At 34.7% G+C, this 24,102-nt stretch overlaps 1 protein-coding gene across 4 annotated transcripts in view; it reads left to right on the top strand.

Moving 5' to 3' along the window:
- The first annotated feature begins 5,811 nt into the window (after positions 1-5,811).
- LOC142344581 (phospholipase D1-like) overlaps positions 5,812-24,102 on the top strand; it is a 50,867-nt gene continuing 32,576 nt past the window's right edge. Inside the window, exons 1-4 of one of the 4 annotated variants that reach the window (XM_075396365.1) lie at positions 5,812-6,343; positions 10,377-10,556; positions 19,358-19,513; positions 22,047-22,239. In XM_075396365.1, the coding sequence (XP_075252480.1) occupies positions 6,136-6,343; positions 10,377-10,556; positions 19,358-19,513; positions 22,047-22,239 (737 nt within the window). In that variant the 5' untranslated portion in view covers positions 5,812-6,135. The remainder of the gene's footprint in view (positions 6,344-10,376; positions 10,557-19,357; positions 19,514-22,046; positions 22,240-24,102) is intronic. The other 3 variants (XM_075396363.1, XM_075396362.1, XM_075396364.1) reach the window with 3 other exon arrangements.

Below are 24,102 nucleotides of genomic sequence, written 5' to 3'. Positions count from 1 at the left end.
AATTTTTGAATTTTTGTCTGAAAGAATTCGCTAATTTTGTTCTAAACTGTTTGTAAAAAGTTTTCTCGTCTTTCAATCACATAGGCAGTAAAAAAATAACCAGTGTGCTTTTATTTAGGAATATATTTAGTTCTGCTGCCGTGATGCAAAAATATCATCTACATAGTGCTTGGGTGGTAACAGGAAATGTCCCATTTCTTCAGGGAAGCTGTCACGTTAATGAAGCTGTCAGAATGACAGAAAACTTAATCTTTTTTTAAAATTCGTTTTGAGTTTTGTATCGGATTTGTTGGCAATGGAAGATCTTGTCAGTTTTGTATCAAAGTGAATGTGAAAATAAATCCCTGTTGGTAATGATCCGGCTGCTCTCCAATTTGGTTGCGACGATGAGAGCTTTACACGGCCCGTTCGTTTTAGTCGTTCAAAACCTATCCAGATGTTTCGTTTTTGCAGTTGGCATTTGTAACTGTGTATTTGCTATATTCTTACTATTGCAAATTACAATTTCGACTGATGACTACTTGCTAATCTTAAAATTTTTCAGTATCGAAATGGACTGGATTGCTACAGATCACAAAATCCGGGATCCTTAAATCTTAACCAGATCACTCCGACAAGGAATCAAATTGGAGCCAAAGATATTTGTATAAGACTTGTTTTACAAAAGAGAATGATAAACTTAAACTTATGTTGGTTTTGTCTTTTGTACTCACAAGTTGATTTACCAGAATGTGGGGCCTATAACAATTGAATTGCAGCTTCAATAGTTTGTAGATACGAAACACATAACAAATAGTTTACTGCTTAGGAGTAATTTTCAATACAAGACAAAGTAACAATTTACTGCTCAAGAATATTTAAAACGCAAAACACGGTAACATGCTTTTTACTGGTCAAGTCAGTTTATTGCAGTAAAATGCTTAGCTGATGTAAATGAAGAAAGCCATTTGCTAAGGCTAATATTGTTCAGTCTTTGTGTTATTAGTTTTAGCTGCACATCATGTGACTATGACTGTTCTAGTAATAAAACTTAAACAGGGACCTTTACGATGACTAATGAACAACTAATACAAAAGAGTTTTAAATATCTCAGTTTTTATGCTGATGTTTTTTCCTACGCACGCTGTGAAAGCTCAAATTCAACAGTGAGGAACTTTTTAAACAATTTCAGTTTTTTTCAAAATTTGTCGAAACATTTACGGGAAAGTTTAAAATGCCAGATCCTAACAGTGCCAGATTTTAGAATGGCGGATGTATCCACTCGAAGTGCCAGATCTTAAAGTACTCCATATGTAGAAACGCGCTTTTCGTTTGAAATTAAATATGCAGATGTTACATACAGCCCCACTAAAGGAACACATGTTGATTGAAGTTCCATAGAATTCAGGGTTTGATTCGTTTTTCACTTCAATCACTCTTCTCCAGAGGTTTTCCAACCATTGCAGGTTACCTCCAGTCAAGGTTACCAGTGTTTTATCTTTGTCTGACGTCTTTTTTGACAAAAATGAACTTTTTTCTGATATATAAACAAGGATACTTGTTGATGTGCGTTAGCAGATGAAGCTCCGGCCCCTTTCATCCACATTTTTAGATTAACTGTCTACCAAATGGGGAACAGATGAACAAAACTCCAAAACTCACATATTGTTCCAACAAAATTAACTGCCGTAGAAACAAACAAATTCTTTAAACTCAAACCAGCGAATGAATACAATAACGTATCTACTAGAGGGCCTACGGGACGTGCCATTAAAAGGACTACGGGACAAGACAAACAACAAAATAAATTACAAACAACACGCATTAATTACTATCATAATTTAATGTATTTTATTTACAAAAACAGTTAAAATCAAAGTCAAAAACATCTAACAAAACTACCCATTAAATGTTTTTTAGACAAGATATAGAATCTGCCCTTTCTAAACACTAGGTAACAATTAAGAGAAAATGGCCATGTTAAAAAATAAGATAAAATTTTTTGAAAAAACTTGGTTTCAAAATCAGGAAAATCATAACTCATTAACGGAAATCATTGAATTGTTTCCGTTGTACCTCAATAAGCAGACATTGAGACCTTTAGTTATACCTAATAGGTCATCGACTACAAAAAACCCCAAATAGAGCAAAAAAACTTAATTAAATTTTTCGAGAAAATAGTTTCGAAGCCGTAAAGTTGGGGTACAGTCTATTCACTGAAAACATTAGATAATTTTCATTGTGCTTTATCAACACCAGCAATGTGATATGTCACTTACAATGCTGAGAGTACTTAAACAATTAGACCTAAGTACGAAAAGTTGCAATTTTACAAACGGTAGTTAACTTCTTAAAAACAACTAATTGTAAACTCATGAAAACCACCAGCTGTCAATTTTAATCGTCCAATATTCTCAGTTGAACCACCATATAATAGAAAGCCTTCAAGGTCCTTAATTAGCCATTATAGGTCGTACGACGAAAACGACAAATACAGCAATAATAAATAATTAATTTAAATTTTCCGAGAAAACAATTTTGGAACCGTCTAGAGCATAATTCACTCATAAAAAGTGGTTATGTTCAATTGCGCTTTTTTCATTGCCAACAATGGTTTATACCACATGCCACTGATGAGACTACTTAACAATTAGACAAAAAAAACAAAAGAGGTAAAATTGCAAAAAAGCTGATTTTTGAAAAAAAATTTTTAATCTTATGGTCATGAAAATCATCAAGTATTAATTCAAACCGTCCAATATTATCCCTTATATCTTTACAGGAAGTCTTTGAGACATCTGCCACTTTTCAGAATACGTCATAAGTCGACAAAAGAACCGCAAATTCAGAAATACCGACAAAATTGAAAAACTCAATTAATTGTTCCGAGAAAACGATGTCGAACTTGTTAAAACTCAATTTTTTTTTACTTTAAACATTAGGCACGTACAAATGCGCTACTTTTTAACACAAAATTTTGTCAGACTTTTTGCTAATAAGATTAGGTAACAAGCAGACAGAAAGTAAAAGAATGGTAAGTTTATAAGTTAGGTTCAAATGTTCAGGAAACAACTTACATAAGTCGTGAAAGTCATTAGCAATGGACTGAAATATTTATTTGGTTCTGTTTTTACCTCCAAAGGAGACTAACTTGATTTGATTTTTGAGAGAATATGTCTTAAGTCTTCCGAAAATACCGACAAAAGTAAAAACTCCAACAAATTTTGCGAGAACACGGTGTTGAATCGGTGTGAGAATAGGGAATCCAAAATGTATTACAAATATTAGCAGTTTTTCATTGAAACCTCTGGCATCTTTAATAATGGTATATATGACCTGTTGTTATGGTGATTGAATTGACTAGACAAAAACTTAATCACAAAATTATGCAAAGATTTAAAAATCAAAAACAAAACTTAAAAAAACTTAGTATCGAAGCCAAAAAAACCATTCCGTAAAACACAAAGCGAAGCATTAATGACTAACATATAAGTCAAGAGAAACCTAATAAGACTTTTCTCGGCAGACACTGAGCTATATGTTGATTAACAAAAAGAAGATATGATAGAGAAAATGCTCAGAAAAATTTTTTTTTATTAATTTTTTTTTAAATTAGAGCAACCTTAACATTTCAACTGAACCTTACTATATAGATTACGCTATAACTATTCATTAAGCCAATTGAAACTATAATGGAAGAGAATTAGTCATTAGTCTATAAAAAACCAGATTACAGAAGGAAATCGAACAATTTCACCAACAACTTTAAGTAGAAACTGTGTTAAAGCCAAAGAAACTATGAGATTTTAACTGAAAAGATAAAGTGTGCTTATTTCCCCTAATTGGCAAGAAAACGTTTTGAAAAAATCTGGTCTGTGATTAATATGAGAGAACAAAAAATCAGAAATACTTTCGAAAAAGACAGCGCCCAAAAGCAATCCGAATAATATTTAGTTTGTAGGAATCCTCAATTATCCCAAAAAGAACCAACCCACTGCTGTCCCTGTCTGCTAAGTCACATCAGTTGTCCTAGTTTTATAGATGTGAATAATTTGACAAATAAAAGTCAAAAAAAAGTTGCATTATGGTTATTTATCGTGTTAAATTAGCAAAAAACCGCAAAATTTTAATAATAGAGAACCCTCCTAGGAAGCGGAAGTATAAATAATTCTCTTCGGCACTTTCATGGAATGTTTAGTTTTTATGTCTATCCTTAATTCAATTTGAAACAAAGTGGGCTAGAGATTTGAATTTGGTGCAATTTTTGTTGAAAAATGTGATGCATTTTACAAAACTTAGCCAAAAATTTATGTTTAAGAGTTTGACCAGATGGTTCAGAAATACTCTGTTGTCTTAAAAACTCAAACCAATCATTTTTAAAAACATTATTTTAACAATTTTTGTTCATTTTATCAAAATTGACGAAAACTTTCAGTAAAAATCCAGAAAATGTGAACAGAAATAACGGAATTTAGTGAAATATTCAGGAAAATTTGTGCCTCAATGACTTCTCGAAAAGTGCGGAATTTCAAAAAATCTTTTTTATTCCGAATTCTACGCTGGACGAGCTTTCAAATGATGAGACTCTAATTCTCTACTCTGAATTTATCCCCCAGTCAGAGAGCATATGCTATTATATGTTAAAATACTTTTTAAAAAATTTGCTCATGCGTCTGGGGGTTGCAGATAATATGCACCCACTATGCTTGAGGGGCACAGACGGAAAAGATATAAAAATGATTCAAAAGTCAACGTAAAAAATGGTTCATCAAAAGATTTTCACCGGGAAAAGAAAAGGGCTGATTGGATGTGGGTATAGATCCTGAAAGATATATTCTATACGCAATCAAAAATTGTAATCACTTTTGCAAGTAAATTGTTTTTGACTCAACTTGCACAACGCGTGTTCAAAATGGTGACGTGACTCTGTTAAAGTTACTTCAAAATTCTGGCAAATATCTAGAATCACTTTGCGGTTTTCGATTAATGCCAGACTTTCTCAGTGACTTCATCAGAGTCACGTAACCAATAAATAAGTTGCTTGGCTAGTGATGTTTTTGTAACAAGTGCGAAAGTACATCGCCGATCGGCTTGTTAATATTTTCAAACTGGCATAAAAGGTATTCATTTTCTGCTTCTGCAGAATTTTGAAGCCTATCCTTTGATCTTAGTCAGTTTTATGAAGTTGTTACTTGAGTATATTTAGATGCAGAATTTAATTCGCTATTTCGAAAGATAACTTAATAGAATCTGCGCAGATCTTTGGGGAACTCGGCGACTTTCGATATCGAAACGGAAATAATACTTGAGCAAATAGCTTTATAAGCAAAACTTAATGGCTATCGCGCGTTCGAAATCCCATTTATGGCCTCTTTGAGAATATTGACGAATTGCAAAACTTTACCCTAAAACAGCTGTTACGGATTTGAAGTTCCGTTAAGTTACTTACCTGGTTATTTATACCTCAGTTATGAGTTACAAATTAAGTTCACTTCTATTACGTTCGGCAGGGAATATTTCGTATGTGATTAGGTATATAAGCGCTTTACCATTTGCAGTTATGTTGTAAATTTCCAGCTGATGTTTTTTGACATTATTACGAGTAATTCGTTAACTCTTTCTTCTCATTTACCTATAATGTTTAAAATTGTACTCCTTTCTGTAATAGCCTATTACTTAAAATAGAACTTGCAGGAATTATTACGTAAGAACATAGATAATAGAACAAATAACAATCTATATTTCCACATGGGTTATTAAATCAAATGCGATTTATTAGTTAATATTGCCCTAATTATGAGTTTGCTAACTCATGCTACACTTTCTACCATTTGGTCCAAATTTGCGTCATTAATAACAGCTCAACGTAAAATCACCTTTCACTTGTTTGGTTAGCTATGCAAATGTATTAACAATTTTGACCGATCTGCGCTTAAGTGTAACTTTGCTTCGTTCATGTTTTCTCTCAAATTTTAATGAATTTTGTACCAACTGTGACTCGGACTTGAGCTGAAGTTGTATAAATCTACAAAATCTACTTTGAGACATCAAACTTGTGTCAAAATGTTACCTAGTCAAATTCTGGCCGTAGATAGTAAACAAAACTGAAGGATTACACTCGTTTGTAGTTACCAGACAACGAAGTCGGTTCCAAAAATGGCATCTCTTACGAAAAATCCGTCAATTGGAAGCCAGCATGGAACTGATTTAGAGGAGAGTTCACGGCTGATTTATGAGTTGGGTTTTGGGTTTTTGGACGAGGATTTGATAGGGAGGCAGAGTATCAACAGTAACAGCCAGGGTCCCAAAGCAATACCTGTGATTATTACTGATGCAGAAGCTGCTGATGATGAAGCATCACCAGGTTTGATCAGTTGGAACTTCTTTGTTATTGCCCCTTGGCTTTTTCGTGGTTTTTGTAAATATGCATTGTTCGTGTATGTCGTTTATGGAATATAAAAAAGACATTCGGCATTTATATTCTTAAACATGTATGGAGGGTGCAAAATTGGGTAACACGAGTTGCTCAGCTCCGTGATATTTCGAAAAATTTGATGCCCCGCTTTTTCACCCTTTATAACTTTGCCTCCTGTCATTTCTCTCCTCTGTCATTTCCTACCGATTTTAATCCATTGTATAATTGGTACTATTGGATTTGAATATTAGGAATACGTAGGGTTTGGTACCGAATTGTAGTTTTGACAACAGAAATTAGGGATTCAGTGGGAAACAGTGTGCGGGGAAAAATGAAGTTTGAAATAATAAGATAATTAAAATAAGTGGGGGTCAAATGAATTGTGGTGAAAAAAAGAACTACAAAATTCTATAACGTTGATCTCTTAAAATTAGGCAACGCAGTGCACATGATCACAAGAATCTTGGTTGTCATCAAATACAATCAGACTCAGAACTCGTTTGTGGTCATTCGTGATACCTCGTCTATGATTGGTTGATAGACAGATATTGACTAGCGACCTTACTTGTTTATCATAAGTGCGTAACTTTGTTTTTTTTTTTACCTGATAATAGGAATGTTTGGATTTGAACTATATCTGAGGTGTGTTGTACTACATCGATTTATACCATTTACGAGGCGAAAATAAAAGCAATAGTTTTATCTCCCCATTTGGTCTCCCCAAAAAGGGCGCTTTCGTCATTTAAAGTCGTTTTTGTTACATTTTAGAAAGAGTTGTTGTTTCACGCAATTTGATCGTTTCAATTTGATCGCAAGAGATCACGCAATTTGATCGTTTCAATGCAAATGAGATTTGGGAATGCAAATGAGAAATCAGCAAATCTATTTCGGAGCTAGGAAAATTACGCTACCCTGCTTTTTTTGTCTTCGTTAAGTCAATTTTGGCCACGTGATATCTTTTTTGGTGAGATACAAATGTGGTACCCTTGAAACGCCTTTCACAATTTGAATCAATTACTTAACAGAGACTTTCAAAATGTTTGATTTCTAGAGTACAAAATGAGGCTCAAAATATCAAAAAATTTTTTAAATTTTTTTGCTTTTTCAGGCAACCAGACCGATGTTTCATTCAATTTTCCTAAAATTTTACTCTCCCAGTAGTTTTTGTAAGTTTGTTAGACAATTATGATAAAAATTTTTGAAATCTATACTTGATTATAAAGAACGAAAAGCGGAATCTAGACATTTTATCAAAGCAAAAATTTGATAAAACTAGGAAGAGGATATTTTCGTGAAAGAAATCTTTAAAGATCATCTTTTGATTATTTTTGAGATATCGTTACGTGACTAGAAAATGAACATTTTTACAGTCCTAGAAACGAAATTAAAAGGCGAAGATTTTTTTGGCTTGCATAACGTTTCAAGCATTTTCCAATGACGATTTCTAATATTTTAATAACAAGTTTCCATATTTGCCAGTTTTTTGCCACATGCTACACAAGAGCCCGGGAGGTCGTGGTTTATATCATTAGATTCAGGGAAACTCTGTTTGGCAATGAGCGAACCACCATGCGCATTTTTTTCGTTATCATCTAATCTATCAGATCTATAAATCGTGATACCATCTAGGAGTAACTCAGACAATTTATCTTCGACTTCAGCGAAGTTTCATATAGACATACAATGTGGTACTTTTCGGTCAGAATTGCGTTTGCTATGTTCGCACGTCTCTCAAAATTCAACAGGCTACGCGTATTGTTGAAGAATACTCAAGAGACCTTGTCATATGCTCTCTGTTGATGTTCCGTCCTTCTCTTCTATATCCACTTTTGCACTCTTCGTTGAAAAGTTGCAGATTCCTTTTCGTCAACTGTTTCCTCTGCTCTCCTTCATCAAGCAGAGAACGCCTTTTCTCCATTACTAAGTTTCCGCTGCAGCTCCCTCTCTTGACATTGCAGGCCGAAAAAACATGCGCTTAGCAGAAAGTTGGTCGCTGTTTTTGATTCAGCCTGAATCAAACTCGATTCACAATTGTTTGCGACAGTTATCAACAATGTAAGACGTTTTATTTGCTTTTACTCAAGTTTCCCTAGTGTGCAAACTTCCATTATATCGGTTTTCACGCCAACTGAGTTAGGGTTTTGTTTGTGGTTGGAATCATGTTATCTGCTTTCGATGTCTCTGGGTCTTCTTGGACCCGCCGTATTCTAAGGCAATGACTGATGTGACTTGCGCTTTTTCTTGCAGTGTTGCTGACTGGTGGGTTTCTGATACCACCTCCTTCTTGAGATTGCGCCTTACAACAGAAGTGTACATCTTCTCAACTTTGCCATGTTTTGTTCATAGCAACATCAATTCTAATGCTGACGAGTTCTGTTAATTAGCTTCCATACACTGAAATTGTTCAGTTTTTTTTTCAGCTCCTTCACTGTTGAAATCTTTCGACCTTTGATGATGTTATCGCCTTTCTTGTTGTTCACACATGTGTTGCAAAGCATCATCGTATACATCCCGAGCTCATGAATGCCGTTTATCGCAACCCTGGGGAGAGCAGTGCATTTCGGAGTTTGGTGGAGGCGCAAAATTCACGAGACACAATGGTACATCTTCTCGGTCGCGGGTGTGTTTCTTCGGCGCGTTCGACAGCTTCTTCCCTTGAATGATTGAACTGTAGCACTTGAGGGTACCTTTGCTCAATCAATCGAGGAAATGAAAAGGCTGGGACAGTTTATGCAATGTCACCTGAGGGTACTTTTGCACGATAATTGGGTGGCTGCAGTTGCAACAAGTTATTGACTGTAAGGTGCCACCTAAGGATACCTTTGTACAATCAATGAAGAATTGAAATAGCAGCTTACCGATAATTACCAGAAGCGAGCAGCACACAGGCAGTCGTCTGTTTGGCACGTTGTCGCCTTCGTGATGCCGGCGTCGTTCAGTTCCTTTTTGTATTTGTTGTACAAAACTTGGGTTCTTGATATTGTTCAGATCGGTGTCGTTCAAGCGTGTCCTGTCGCTGCATAAATAGTGCTTTCTTGTCACAAAACTGCGGACTCTTCGGTATTTCCACTAGGCTGCTTGGTTGACCTCCGGCAATTTTATCTCTGCCTTCGCTTGAAGGATGTTGACTTTCGCTCTACTTCTTTCAATATATTCTCATTTGGGTATTCTCAGAGCAAAAACGCTGCTCTTTGTTCTCTTACAGATGAAGTCAGGTACCTCAAAAAGGTCTTAGGCAACCTACTGGGGTGACCTGGTGGACGTTTTGAACCCGTTACCATCGATGAAAATGACTATTACTTCGAGGGTACCTTCGGCCGGAATGAAGGTGTAAGCGTGTTGAATATGTGCTCCGGGTAGCGACAAGATGTTGAAGTTCCCCGCCAGATTCCGCGCATGGTAATCCGCCAAAAGAAGACCTTGGTTGGCGCTGAATTTAAGATGTGGAATCGCAATCTCCTCACAAGTTACATAAAAACTTGCCTCTAAAACTTGCCTTCACAAAATTTTTAAATCATTACAAACATTTAACTATCACACCAAGTTTGACAATTTAATAAGTTTATTTACTAAGCTGCAAAACAGCCTTTTTTCCAGTCATGAATCATGTCTTGCTACATTCTTGTGTCGGTAAATGCACTTAAAATGACCATATACAATTTTTTTCTTTTATTTTTTTTCAAAAATTATTAATATTTATTACACTGGGTGATACATCTATCTATGCTGATTAATTTTTCTAACGATTTGCATGATGGAGATAATGGTGATCGTTAGCACCTGCAGCTCACTGAAAAAAATTCTCTGAAGGATTCTTGGGTTAGGAGTTTGTGCCCAAAAACACTTTTCGATGCGTTAGTAAAGTTTGCCAACCTAGGCACCCGTTACGTTTAGGTTCGCATTTTTAGGTGCTCTAATTTTGCCCATTTTTATATAAAATTTCAATAAGCCTTATGAAACCGTTAAACCCATTTTTGTTCAGGTGAGGTTGGTAAAGAGGGAGAAGGGAATGGAGTAGACGGGCAGTCTGTTTGCGAAGTGATTGATGAGACAGCTTCTTCTGCTGAACATAAAGACTCCAGACTCCACAACACCACTACACCCAACCACACCAATAACAAACAGTCCAGACCACACTCAACTGGCGTCACTAACACAATGGGTGAATATGTTATATATGTGTGCATTATACTTCTTGTCGACATTTGTCAACTTAGATAATTTTTAATCTTGTAAACTTTTTGGCAAATTAATCAATCTTTAACGCAAAAGGTGAAGCATCTATTTGTGTACAGCACTTCTTGTCATAATTTACCAAATTATTGGTTTTTTAATTCTTTTTAATTTTGACGATATAATTAATATTTAACATATTGGGTAAGATATTTTTATATGCGCATTACTTCTTTACGTCGCAATTTACCAATTTAGTGAATTTTATTTTTAATTACCAATTTGATTAGTTTAAAGCCTCTAAAATCTTAATGAACATTTAACAAAATAGTCGAGACATCTATCTGTGTGAATTTTACGTCGCCATTTGCAATTTTTTTTCTTATAGGTTTCTCGAAACTTAATCAACTTTTGAATTCAATAGGTGAAGCTTATATCTATGTGCGTTAACTACAAATAACAAATTTTTTCCTGTTGTTATTTTTTCCTTCGAGCTGTGGAGGCTAGATATATTTTCTAGGAAAAAATTGCTAGAACTAAAGTTTTCTAATCATTTACCTCATCGGAGCTCCACGGCTGAAAAATAAATGTTGTTCAAACTTTCACGTGGCTTCGTTATTCAGGAAATCAAAATCTGGTGCCGATAACACAATCTGTGACATCTTTTCTGTAGAAAGCATAAGAATAAACTCAATAGAAATTTCATAACCAGATAGCGCTAGTTAAGTCAAATAATTTAGGTCAAGTTAGACAAATTAATAAGGTGTTTGAAATAAACTTTCTTTCTTAAAGGGTTATTGTTTTGAAGGCGCCAGAGAGGGGAGTTGAGTGATATATCTTAAACAAACAAATTGATGAACAAAAGCATATCGAGCTGTCGATATCTTTCGTTTACTTAGCAAAGTTGAAATTCTGCATCAGGCCAAAGTCGAAATGAGTGATTTAAGTTTAGAAGAAAAGTAGAGATCGAACATTTGAAGTGATCTAGATACTTTGAACAGAATTGGAATTTCAATTTGAACCAAATTAAAGTGTGATTTCAAATTTACAAAATAATTGGCAACTCCAAACCTGGTACCCCTAAACTCTCTAAGTTATAGTCATCGTTGTACTCCGAAAATTTGTACGGATGTTCCCCTAATGATTTTCCATATATAATAGGGATGCGCTGCCGATTACGGTGTTTTTGATGTGAGTTATTGGCACCGGTAGTGGTGTTTTTAGAAGGTTTTTTGATGTTTTAAGTATAAATTTAATAGTTTAAGGACGAATTAACGGTATGAAGCAGTCGTACCAGCATGTACTGATGTAGTAATGTATTGGGTGATCATGGTAATGGTTTAGAAGGTTTTGTGAGAAATTTATTTGCATTTTGAAATAAGAAAAGGCAATTTATCAGTTTTTCGAAATACCCTACCGATAAAAAGTTGTCCGACCCCCCCCCAGGATGGGAAGGAGTTATGGGGTAATAAACGGTCAATGATGGGAAGGTACCCCTAGTGGTCCTCTATTGCGAGAATAGTTTTCAGGCGAATCCGACCACCCACCTTCCAGCTATTAACACCGGAAATAGTGTGATTGGAAGGTTTTTAGATATTTTACTGTGAAATATGAATGTTTCAGTCAGAAATAAGGCGATTAATCAGTTTTAATGTCCTGCACGTATGAATTAATGTTTTTGCATGATCTTGGGAGGGTTTAGGATATAAAAAGGCGATTTTTAGGTATATTGGTAATTATCACAGGAATGTAGTTAGCACCTAAATTGAAATAGTCTTTTTTCGAAAAGTTGACGTCGGATTGACCTGAAAATTGGCCGATAGACTAATTTGGGTACGAGGAATCCGATTTTGAGGTCGGATTTGACCCCACACCAACCTGCACGGAACTAGCGCACGCCCGTGCTGCGGAACGTAAAATTTGAATTGCTCGTGGAGTATTGGTAGCGGCCTTATGAAAATTGGAGGGTGAGTGTAACTTTTCAAGTGCTTTCTAGTGGTGCTATTTTTAACTTCCGGGTGCGACCGGAAGTCGGTGCTTCGGGACGCCCAAGAGCCGAAAACCGGAAATTAGCCTTTTTGAGCGGCTGAATGACTTTCAAATGGTATTAATATGATAACCTGAGACAGTTAGTGACAAAAAATAATCACCCCGGTCAATTTTGACGAACTCGGATTTTTCGGGTTTCGGCACCCACGACTCGTTAAAAATTTTTAAATTGCAAACGACTCGCAACGGCTGATCCGTTGGTCATGAAACTTGGCAGGCAAGTTGGTGGCACCCTATAGTTACTATAAAACTTTACCCGAAGACGTTTTGACCACTACTTCGCAAGTTATTAAGTTTGGAAATTTGGGGTCATCCGGGAGGTCGATGAAAAGTGTGCGCGGTCACTGCTCGTGTTCTATTAGGAGTTAGGTCATAAAAATTGGTGGGTCGGTGTAACTATGGAAGGACTTTCCGCGCCAATAGTTATTTTTACCAAGTTGACCCTTCATCTTCGACTATTGACCTCTAATTGACCTCTGGAGGTCAAATTTTTGGGTTTTTGGGAAATTTTGGTTTTTGACTAATTTTTGTATAGGGAATTGCACGGAATGCTGGGAAAAGCATACCAAGCCATTATTTTAGCTTTAGCGAGCATGAATTAGTGGTATATTTACACATGGAGACCAATAGTCTTTGAATAACAAAAGCGACGAAATTGACTTGGCGCCAAATTTGTGTGCGCAAATAAGAGCGATAAGGACCGCGGACTTTTACGTTAATCTGTTTGTTTAGTGAAGGGAACCCCTCCTGCGGATGTATCAATCTGTCAGAATGACTTACGGTGTTTACTTAAGTTCCAAGAGTGTATTTAATTAACATGAGATAAAGCGGAGTGGGTTTGTTTACATAAGAGTCCAAAAGTCGAGTACTTAAGATAAGAAGAAAATTGAACAATGGTTGCTAGCAGTTGAATGACAGAGCATAATTTGATATTGGTTGTTTGCATAGCAAACAAAACCCTCCCACAGAATGTGACAAATTTAAGTGTAAGTTGCATTGTTTACTTAAGAGATTAAAGTTTGTTTGCTTAAGATAAGAGCGTATTGGTTGAGTATAAATTGAAGTGACACAGAGAAATTTAGGCAGAGAGAGAGAGAGAGAGAGAGAGAAAGAGAGAGATGTTGGAGAATTCTAAAGTTTGAACACAAGAGAGTTTTCTGCACAAGCGACAGAAAGCTTTGATTTAGTGGGACTAAACTTTAAAGAGATTTAGAGTGAGATTGAACTTTGGAAGTTTGTAATTGCAAGACCAGTTGGGATACTGTGAGCGGTTTTTGATTTAGTTCATTTGGGAAGTGAACCACAGTTATTGTTATCATTATTTTAATTACTATTATAAATTGTCTTCGAGTTTGTCCTTTCCATTGATGTGCAAGTAATTGTCTTACATTTGTTATCCATATAACTAGAATTGATATTACGAGCCCCATTGTGAATTGACTTATTTCAAGGCAATCTAATTTGCAACAGCTTACAAGAGTGGAAGAGGGGAAATCGCAGAGTAACAAAGTAACGCTTGCTTCACCAATTCAAAACCTTTGGTTTATTTTATTTGATCGATCTTCTGGGCGACAGAGTCCCCTCACTGTTGAGCCTAGCAGAAAATCAGAAGACGACATTTTCACTTACACCTTATTTTTTTCGAATCAATATTGTTTTTTATATGAAACGATTCGAAACTCAACGAACTTTTAGAAGTGATTGTGCGAAAGTTGAACATAGTTGTTGAAATGGTTTAATGGTACACGCCATGTTTCAAACGTATTTTTTAAAAACATTTTCTGCTACATCTGTTTTTGTTAAACGAATTACCTCCAAAACGTGTTTTCCATTACAAACGATTCTCACAATGACACCATTGCACCCGAACAGAAGACTTTCCCCAAAAGCGCTCATCCGTAACTTTTTCTCTCCCAATTGTTGTCTCCTCCTCAATTTACGATAAGGAACAAGGAAGGAAACGGTTAATAACTGTGATACTTTTATATCTGTTCCGATCAAATTCGAGTGCTATGAAATCAAAGTCTCTTTATTCCTCCCACAGGTAAAAGGCGTATTTCTGCTCTCAAAACACTTCAAGTTTAATTTGGTGTGACTTGATTTGGTCTTATCTTCTCAAATTTAGATTTATTAATATTTATTCCGTCTGCTTATTCCGCAACGGGTAATTACGCCCTAAAAGTAATTGGCTTTTTGTGTACAAAACATTGCAGGAGGCGCTTAAACTTAATTGTGTTGGAAAAAGAAAAGCAGAAAAAGTTTGGAACCAATCATTGAATCGTTTGTATCAATATGTGAGTAGAACAATTCTTTTGATTTGCCCATTATAAAATACCTTCAAGCATATTGAGGCTGGCACGTGAAGCCGTAATTGCACCAACCCTATTAAATATGGATTAGGAACTTAATGCAAGTGTTAAAGGTGTAAAACACTCTTTCGAATAGGTTTAATTCGTCGTTCAAATTGATATAGTCAGTCTATACAAACGATATAAAGCAGCGTATTAACTCATCGATGATAGCAACAAATGAGTTTAGACGGCAGGATTTTTTCGATGCTCTTTTACCGGTTTTTTGTCTGATGTTATTGACGTAAAAATCGGGTCATAATCAGCCAACAATCGTGTAGAGAACCTAGAAATAATAAGCCGAAAACTACCTTAATCCGTACATATCGTGGTTATATTTACTCAAAATTCGGTTATACGAACTTTTTCCGAGTTTTATGCGTAAATTGGAACAATTTTTGTACGCATTTTAATATATGTGTAATGTCTCGCTTTATATTCAATCGCTTTTTTACTCGGTAACAGCAAGCTTGGATATTTGTCGATCAATATTTTTGCAAATAATTTGTGCTGCAAATATTGTTAGTGGAAAACTCATAAAACGCTGAAGCGATTGACTTATCCCTATCTCGAACATCGTGTTCCCGATAGAAAAAAACTAAATTTTCTTAAACTTGAAGTAAGGCTGGACTTTCTGCCTTAGAAGAAATAAATGATAGCGGCTATTATTGGGGACATCGTGATTTTTTACAATTCAAAGAATTTGAGTTGTATTGGGGGCGCTCTCTTTTTTTAAGATCTGTCACACATTTTTATTATTTTTGAATCAAAATGGAGTAGTGATTTTGGTCACACCGAAACAGGAAGTGGAGCGAAAAAGCGAGTGGATTTGCAGCGTGGAATTTTTTCACTCGAATTTTAAAGTGTTGTGAGAAAACGGTGTTTGAACAAAATTCGCTTCCTCGCTAGTGATTTTTTGTTCACATGTTGCACTTTCATTTTGATCTTAACTGTTTTCTCATAGTTTTGGATCGGATTTTTTTTCTAAATGGTTTTTGCAGTTCATTCCTGGTTCATTCTAGGCCCAGTTTCTAAATTGAACCAAATTCTCACTAGTGGTTTTTTGTTCACCTGCAGTATTTTAACTTTGCATTCCTGTCCTATTATTTTTTTGATCTGTTTTTTTTTTACATTGGGTTTCCCAATTCACTCATTGTCCGTTCTAGGTCTAGTCTTTTTTTAGTAAATGAAAATTCTTTGAATTGTACGTCAGGACGTGGTGTGCTATGCTATTAATTCGTTGTCACCATCGATGACTCTTGCGACCTGACTTCGTGCAATTGACTTTTTCAATTTCAGTGACTTCTACTGCTTTGCAGTTAAAATTTGTGTGCTTAGGTAGAGCTCATTAGCTTTTAGGTAAAAGGACTGGTGGTCAATCTGTCTACCTTATTTCTTTATTTTTTCCAATTCATGGAAAGCCACAAGCATCTATCGTTGCTATTATCCGGCAATCTGCCGGCTGTGTTTTTTGGGGGACGCAGATGCTGTAAAATTTCTGGTTTTTTCGACGGCTAAGTTTCAATAATTTTGGACAATAAATTTTACTCTTGAAATTAACAGCGTGGTTTCCGTAGTTCTCTTACAAGTTCTCACAAGGTAATGGATCGCCTGAACAAATTTTTGCAGAAATAAATTTTTTTCAAACATAAACTTTTATCGTTCGAGTCCTTGCAAAATAATTTTTCAACTTTTAAATTCTTAAGTTTTTTTGATTAAATTTTGAAAACTCTCTAAACAGAACCGTTCTGCTTGAATTGAGAATGAATACCAGAAAGTTAAAATAATAATTCAGAATGCGGCAAGCAACCACCAGGTGGAGAAAAATTTTTGGTAGTTAAAGTGAATATAGTAAACAACGTAAATAAAAAATGAGTAAAATCAGTCAAAATAAATTTGAAAAGGAGAATGCATATATCTTTTAAGGCTTTAAAACTTTGCAAATAAAACTAAGCAGTGATGAACTCTGTTAAATTAGTTTACAATATTGTTAATATTATAATTCAAAAATTTACGAAGTTTTTGTTTGAAATTATTTGTTTCAAACGCACCGCTGTTTTTTGTCTTTTGCCATCGAAAAGGGATGTATGGGCAAAGAAAACCAAGATGACGAAACGTGGGTGGAGCGAACTTTGACGGAATGTGAGTTATTCACCTGACTAGCAAATTTTCATAAGATGAAGCATCGACTTGTAAAATATCTTTAATTTTGTCAATAGACTTGTAAGTTCTTATAGATAACTTTTTTGTCTGAACATGGAGGATATAATTTTCTATGACGTAACAATCTAATATCACCTCGGCAATGCTCTTTTTCATGTTTCTGGATATTTAGAATGTTCACTGAGAGACATTTTATTAATGTGACTGAAACTTTTGTTATCATTTTCTCAAAAACAGAGAGGGCTAACTGGTTGGTTTGACGCATCATTTATTAAAAAATCATCTACTAAAAATTGATCGGAAGGAATATACGCTGTTAGCTAAATTTTTGCTGCAGAATATAATAATTACCCTAAAATTCACAATTTTTTCCTTGAAAATTGTCAAACAGTTTAATTATAACGCAAAGAGTGTTGTTTTTTATATAATGTTTGTCTTGATCAACCCTAAAATAAGAGCTGTGTTTAGAAAAACAGTAGAACGAATGCAAATATTGGTTTTAATTACGGATGCAGCCATGAAAACCATATCCCCCCCCCATTTTTCTCTATTTTCTGAAGTTGTTGGAATTCATATAACCTCATAACTAACTGAGATGAAAAGAAAAGGAGAGAAATAGAAAAATGGAAAGAAAACAAGAGAAAATTGGTAAGAAAAACAATTTTAGGTTTCCTTACCAATTTTTGGCTTGGAGCTAGAAAGCATCTTTAAGTAATTTGATATCTTCTGAGAGCCTATTACTTTTATTTTTTGCCCATTTTGTTTTGCTTCCTTTTTTCGTTATAGAACAAACGTTTATAAATTAATCAATTCAATGCAACGAAACATGCAAAAGACAAAAAGCTGAGTTTTACAACAAACTTGTTTTTTTACACCGAAATGGGTTAAATATGAATCTAAATCACATCCCGTATGACTTGTAGGAGATCCCTTTTGGAAAGCAATTTGCAACTAAAGTCTCTCGATGCATCGTTTCCCGTAAATTCCAATGGGATTCGGTTCTCGGAAATCTTACCTACCCTAGTGATCGACGAATTCAAAATCTTGCAAGAATCTTGCAAGCAATCTTGGAAGGGAATGCATACTACTTGCAAGCAGCTTGCAAGATTCTTGCAAGATTTGAATCATCTTGCAAGAATCTTGCAAGATTTTGAATTCAACTTGCAAGTATCTTGCAAGATTATGAATTCATCTTGCAAGTTTCTTGCAAGATTTTGAATTCTTCGATTTTTTTTACCTGGTTCGCTGGCTGCACTCGGCGGTTGATGGAGCTGAAATAGTTAAGCTACTGTCGGAAAATCTAATTCAGTCCAGTTAAAAAACCGACTTTTTCGAGATTTTCCAGTATGATTTTTGTGGTTCATCCCTCCTCCTTTTTCATTCCGGGCTGGGGACCGGCAGTGGCGGAGTTACTGAAATAAGCTATAGGAGTACTGATTCAGTACGGCAAAAAAACCGCACTTACACAGTTCTCCGAAACAAACAAAACGACTAAACCAGACAAAATAAATCAAAATAAATCAATATTCAGTTAGTTTCAGCCACCAATTACACACAAATAAACTTTCCAGAATTCAAAAACTTGCAAGATTTTTGCAAGATTCTTGCAAGTTTTTGAATCCGAGCTAATTTTTTTTTCATTGAATTCGGTTTTGTAATTTGTTTAATAAACAAAAGTTTGCTTCAAAGATGTTTCCTAAAACATTTGTACCCCGATTTATTTTTTTGCCTTGATTGATATCTTGCAAGATTCTTGCAAGAATCTTGAAAGTTTTGAATCATCTTGCAAGATTCTTGCAAGATTTGAATCCGCTCATCACTAGGGTATACTTACTTACCCATCACACATTTCACAGCCGGAAGTTTGATTTCTGGGCGACACGTTTGATAATGTCGAAAAACCTCTGAAGCCGTTGAACGTAAACCGTTTTTGGGAAAGGAACTATCTAGAATTTTCTAGAGTGGTAGCCTAATTGCTTTTATAAAGAAGAACTTTTTTGAAAAACTTTAATTTTATAAAAAATTTTATGAAAAACGGTTCTTCATAAAAACGGTTCTTCAGAAAAACGGATCTTCTATAAGCCGTACAAAATTGATGAGTATCTCGCAATGATAGCACAAAATCTTTCTAGAGCACGGTGATGACGTTGTATGATTTTTTGTACGATTTATCCTACAAGTAAGCGTTGTAGTTTGATTGGGTTAATATATTCAATCGTCTCCATTTTAGCAGATATGTCCCCTGACCAAGGAGAGTCACGTGATGTACTCCTGCCAATGAATTTCTCGTTATCACAAAGGACTCTCACTCGCCAAAATCGAATCGATTCGATTGGCGGAGCAGGAGGAGGGGGAGGCTTGACCAGCAATGACGCCTCTAGCGGAAGTAAGTATTCATAACTGAAGGATTTTATAACTACCGGTTTTTCAATGTTTTGTTATGGCTAATCAATTTGACGAAGTTGCTAAAAATGGTTGATCTAAGTGTGTTGTGGATTGCTTGAGATTTTTATCGTTTCGGTGTATGCCAGAAATTAGTTATGAAAATTGTTTTAGTCTTCACATAAAAAATTTTTTAATTGATATTTCAGTTATCTTGACAAGTTCTTTGTAATTTTTCGGACTCTAGCACCGAGTTCATTGGAAAAACCAATTTTTTGAACCACTTTAGTGGGTGATAATCCTTATGCTCACCAAGCTTCGTTCTTTTTTACTAAATTTGATGGAGAAATTTTGTAGTGTACAAAGTATTTGATTTAGAGGAATTCATTATTTGATTTGATTTTTTTTGATGGGGCTAATGAAGATCCAAATTTTGTACATGTTGTGGTTCACTTTTTGATTGCATTTTTTATATTGTAGATTTGTTTTTGCCTGTACAAGAAGTACTTTATATTGAGTTGCAATTATGGAAAACAACAAGCGATTTTAGATCAAACAAAAAGTCTTCGCTCAAGCACACAGCACAAAGATGATATTGATTCTAAAGCAGAGCAAAAAAAGATGTAAATTGAACTAATTATTCTTTTAAAGTTGCACCAATTTCTTTAATTCTAATGCATTTTAAGTTTTATTGGTTTAATGAAAACAATTGCTAACATTTAATTCCAGCCTAAACAAAAAAACGACATGGTTTTGATAAACTTTATCAGATGTTCTTTTTTCAAATCTAAACATTCTAAGTTTAGTTGAAAATTCAGAATTCTAAGATAAGAAAGAGTTAATCATTGAAAAGATTTGTAATTTTTTGGGTAATCTCGGTCAAATATGTGACATTTATGTTAATTCAGTTTAAAACAGTATAATTTTTAATTGAATTAGCAAAAAATTATCTTTCAAGTCCAGCCCAATATGACAATATATTTACTCCCGAACAAAAAGCCTTGATTCGATTCTTAATCAAGCTTTAACGTGCCAGAAACTGAAAGAAACATGTCATATCATTTTTAATCTCAGCCGGCTATTATAGAGATCCTATTTTTACAATTCAAAGAATTTGAATTTTATTGGGGCGCTGTCTTTTTTTAAAGATCTGTTCACACATTTTCATGGTTTCTGAAGTCAAATGGGAGTAGTGATTTTGGTTACTCCGAAACAGGAAGTGAACTCGTACGAAAAACGAGTGGTTTTGTGGCCTGATTGTGTTTTCACTCTAAATTTAAAGTAGAGTTAGAAAACGGTCTTTGAACAAAAATTCGCTTTTTCGCTATTGGTTTTGTGTTCACATACGGCAATTTCACCTTATTTTTTTCTTTTTTTTTGCAATTTTTGGATAGGATTTTTCTAAATGATTGTCCCAATCAGTTCATAGTTCATTCTAGGCCTAGTTTTTTGTTTGAACTGAATATCACTTTCTCGCTAGTGGTTTTTTGTTCACATGCGGACTTTTGACATTGATTTTCAGATTTTTTTTAAAAAAAATTTATTAACTGACTTTTCTCGAAATTTTTTCCCTAATTCACTTTTAGTCCGTTGTAAGTCTAGGTTTTTGTTTAGTCAAAGAAAATTTTTTGTTCGTGAGGCCTTGTCTTGCTATGTTTTTTTACTTCGTCGATTGTTGTTTTTTTGCTTTCCCTTAGTTCACAGCTTGTTCATCATTTAATGTGAAATCTTTTTGACTTCTCTAGGCTAATTTCAATCTTCTCTCATTTTGCTAAAAAGTATTTCAGACAGCAGTTGCTCAGCAAAGCAATTCAAAATGAACAGAGTCAGTATCAAAAACGAAATCAGAAATAGAAACGGGATAAACCCATAAAGCCCAATTTTATATGCCCATTACTCGAACTTTGTTCTTGGTTACCATCTCTAATGCTTATTGGTATTGACACTAGCCCCTGTGTTGTCTCACTGCGAAACAGGAGTATGTTCAGGTCCAAAATGACATCAAAATAGTTTGCACTTTAAAATTGTTTATGTACAAAAATCACTTTCTTCATTAGCTTTTTTCTCTTCTTTCAATCCCAATCTTGGTTATTGCAATCAAGGGTGGCTATTTTCCGGCAATCGGCAGGGTTTTGAAAAGCGTAGAGAAGATAAAAATCAAACATTTTAACACTTTGAGCTGCTCTCTGATTTTTCGGTCCAGAAATTATTTTTTAATTGCATCCGTTGAACGCAAAGTAACAATTTAGCAGCGGTTCTTGGCTTTAGAGAATTTTTGTGATATTTAACTACCAATAGAAATATTTGACTTTTAGAATTTAGATTTTTTGAGAATAAAAACTTTTTGTCGGTAAAAACAACTAAGGTAATTTACCGTAAAAAGTTTTGTGCCTCCTGGTGCCCCCTTTCGTCATCCTATTTAGCCATTCGGCTCCACATTGCAGTCCGGACTCATGGTTAATTACGACTATGGTCCATGAGACGTAAACTTGTTATTCGACAAAATAGATCCTGCATAGCATACATAAATTTCATAGGTGATCGCCCTGGATCTCGTGCGAAGACAGAGGGACATTCTGGAGGAGTATTGGGTAGAATGGCATCCAATAGGAAGGCACTCTACCACTCACACTCCGTCTTCTCAAGGACTCCTGCTGACAGACCAGACTACAGAAAACCACTGAGAGGGGGATCTCTCAGGATTATATCAACAGAACGAGACTTTGACAGGTGTGTTTTTTCAGAAGTCTTTCGAACTTCAAATGTCACTAATTATATTACTCGATCAGCTCCGCTGTCAAACGTTGGAAAATTTGTAATAAAAAATTTTGTTGCGATAAAATTGTTATTACGTTATATTAATTAATATGTGGTAAAATTTTTCATTTAAGTTCAGCTATTTTCAGCTAAGTTTTTCAGCTATTTTGCCAATAACCAATCTATTCTTGCGTTTCGTTTTGTCTTTTCGCATTCATTGGGAATTGAAACGACCGCATTTTGCTCAAAATGCTTTGAAGATACCATAAAACTACAGCTTCTGTGGTATAAAACTGTTTTTGTGAAGAAAAGTGGAGAAAAGGATGATTTTTAAACTAATTTTTGCCAATTTGTTGCATTTTCCTTTTGACAAATAGGTATATTTGTGAGCCTGACTCGGCTCGCCTATTGTTGTGTGAAAAAAACTAATGGTTTCAATTGCATAGTATAAAAACTCTTTGTGTTATGTTTACTTGTATTATATAAAGAACAAATTAATTTTTTTTCTAAATTTAGTTCAGTTGTTTGTCTAGACTTTTCCCCTTTTTGGCTCATTATTGCCACCCTTGCCAAGAAATAGAAATTCGATCCATTCACTTAATTTTTTTTGATACAGGGAATACGGTCAAGCTTAAAGGAGCAAAATCAGATGAAAAGGAATAAATCGATAAAAACTTTTTTCAATTGATCAGTTGTGATACTCTTGATTTGCACGAAAATACAAGAAACACTTTTTCGAGAGAACGAGGAGAAGACTAAACAAAATTTAAATACTTCGATCATCTTCGAGCTGTATTTTCTATCGCTTTCAACATTTTGTGTGCACATTAAGGCCCTCATTTTACAGACTGGTTTATTCAACAGAGGCATCATTTTAAAATTTCTATTACTTTTTCGATTAAGTAAAATTATCAAACCAACTTTAAAAAAATAGACGTTGTCAGTTTCTCTTGTTTTGGAAATTAATAGATTTAATATTCTTAAATTCTCGCAAATCCTCATTGCTTTCTCATTTCTATCCATTCTTCCAGCGTTTGGAAGGACGTTATATTAAATTAAACATAACAAGATAAAATAATATAGTTTCTTATGTTTGGCTGTCAGACTCAATAACATACAAATTTTCAAAATTAATCCAAAATGTAACTACAGCTGAGAGTGAAAAATGGTTCCATTAGTGCGAAGAAATAGTTTTGCTACTTGAGAATTGGCGGTGTCAAAAAAAATAGACGCTTCCTTTAAAAACTTTGAGTAGCTGAAGGAAAAACCATGAGAAAGTGATACTATGCCTCCTGATGTTACGTATGGGCAAAAAGAAAAAAAGTCTAGAAATGACAGAAAAATCTATCAATTTTATTCAAAACAAGTGTAAGTCGATTAAATAGCAGAAACTATACATAGAATATTTTTTAAATAACTTCATCTTAGGTAATTTTTGCTCACAAAATGATCTGCAATGCTCCCTCTTTTATGCTCCTTTTACCTCCACTAGCAACATGGATGTAATTCTTAGTCGTCATAGAGGGATCATATATGAATTCTTTGTAGTCATACAAGGATCATAAATGATTTCTTGGTTGTCATACAAAGATCATAAATGATTTCATACAAGTTATGCAATAACTGCTCCCAATATGATTTGCAGTTAAGCCTTCTCATTTGTTTTTCTCCCACGAAAACTTAAAGCGATCATTTATGATTTCTTTGAAGTCATACAAGGATAGTACTAAGAAATGATTTGTTTGACATCATATATGATCCTTGTACTACTACTAAGAAATGTTGAACAGGGACACTTATAATTGCTAGCGGCCCAGTATTTTACCGGTGGCAGGA

Source organism: Convolutriloba macropyga, chromosome 8, assembly GCF_964194025.1.
Source record: "Convolutriloba macropyga chromosome 8, txConMacr16.3, whole genome shotgun sequence".
In the NCBI taxonomy this organism is placed as follows: domain Eukaryota; kingdom Metazoa; phylum Xenacoelomorpha; order Acoela; family Convolutidae; genus Convolutriloba; species Convolutriloba macropyga.
Note: the sequence above shows the minus strand (reverse complement) of the source record. Positions and strands in the feature narration are given on the sequence as shown.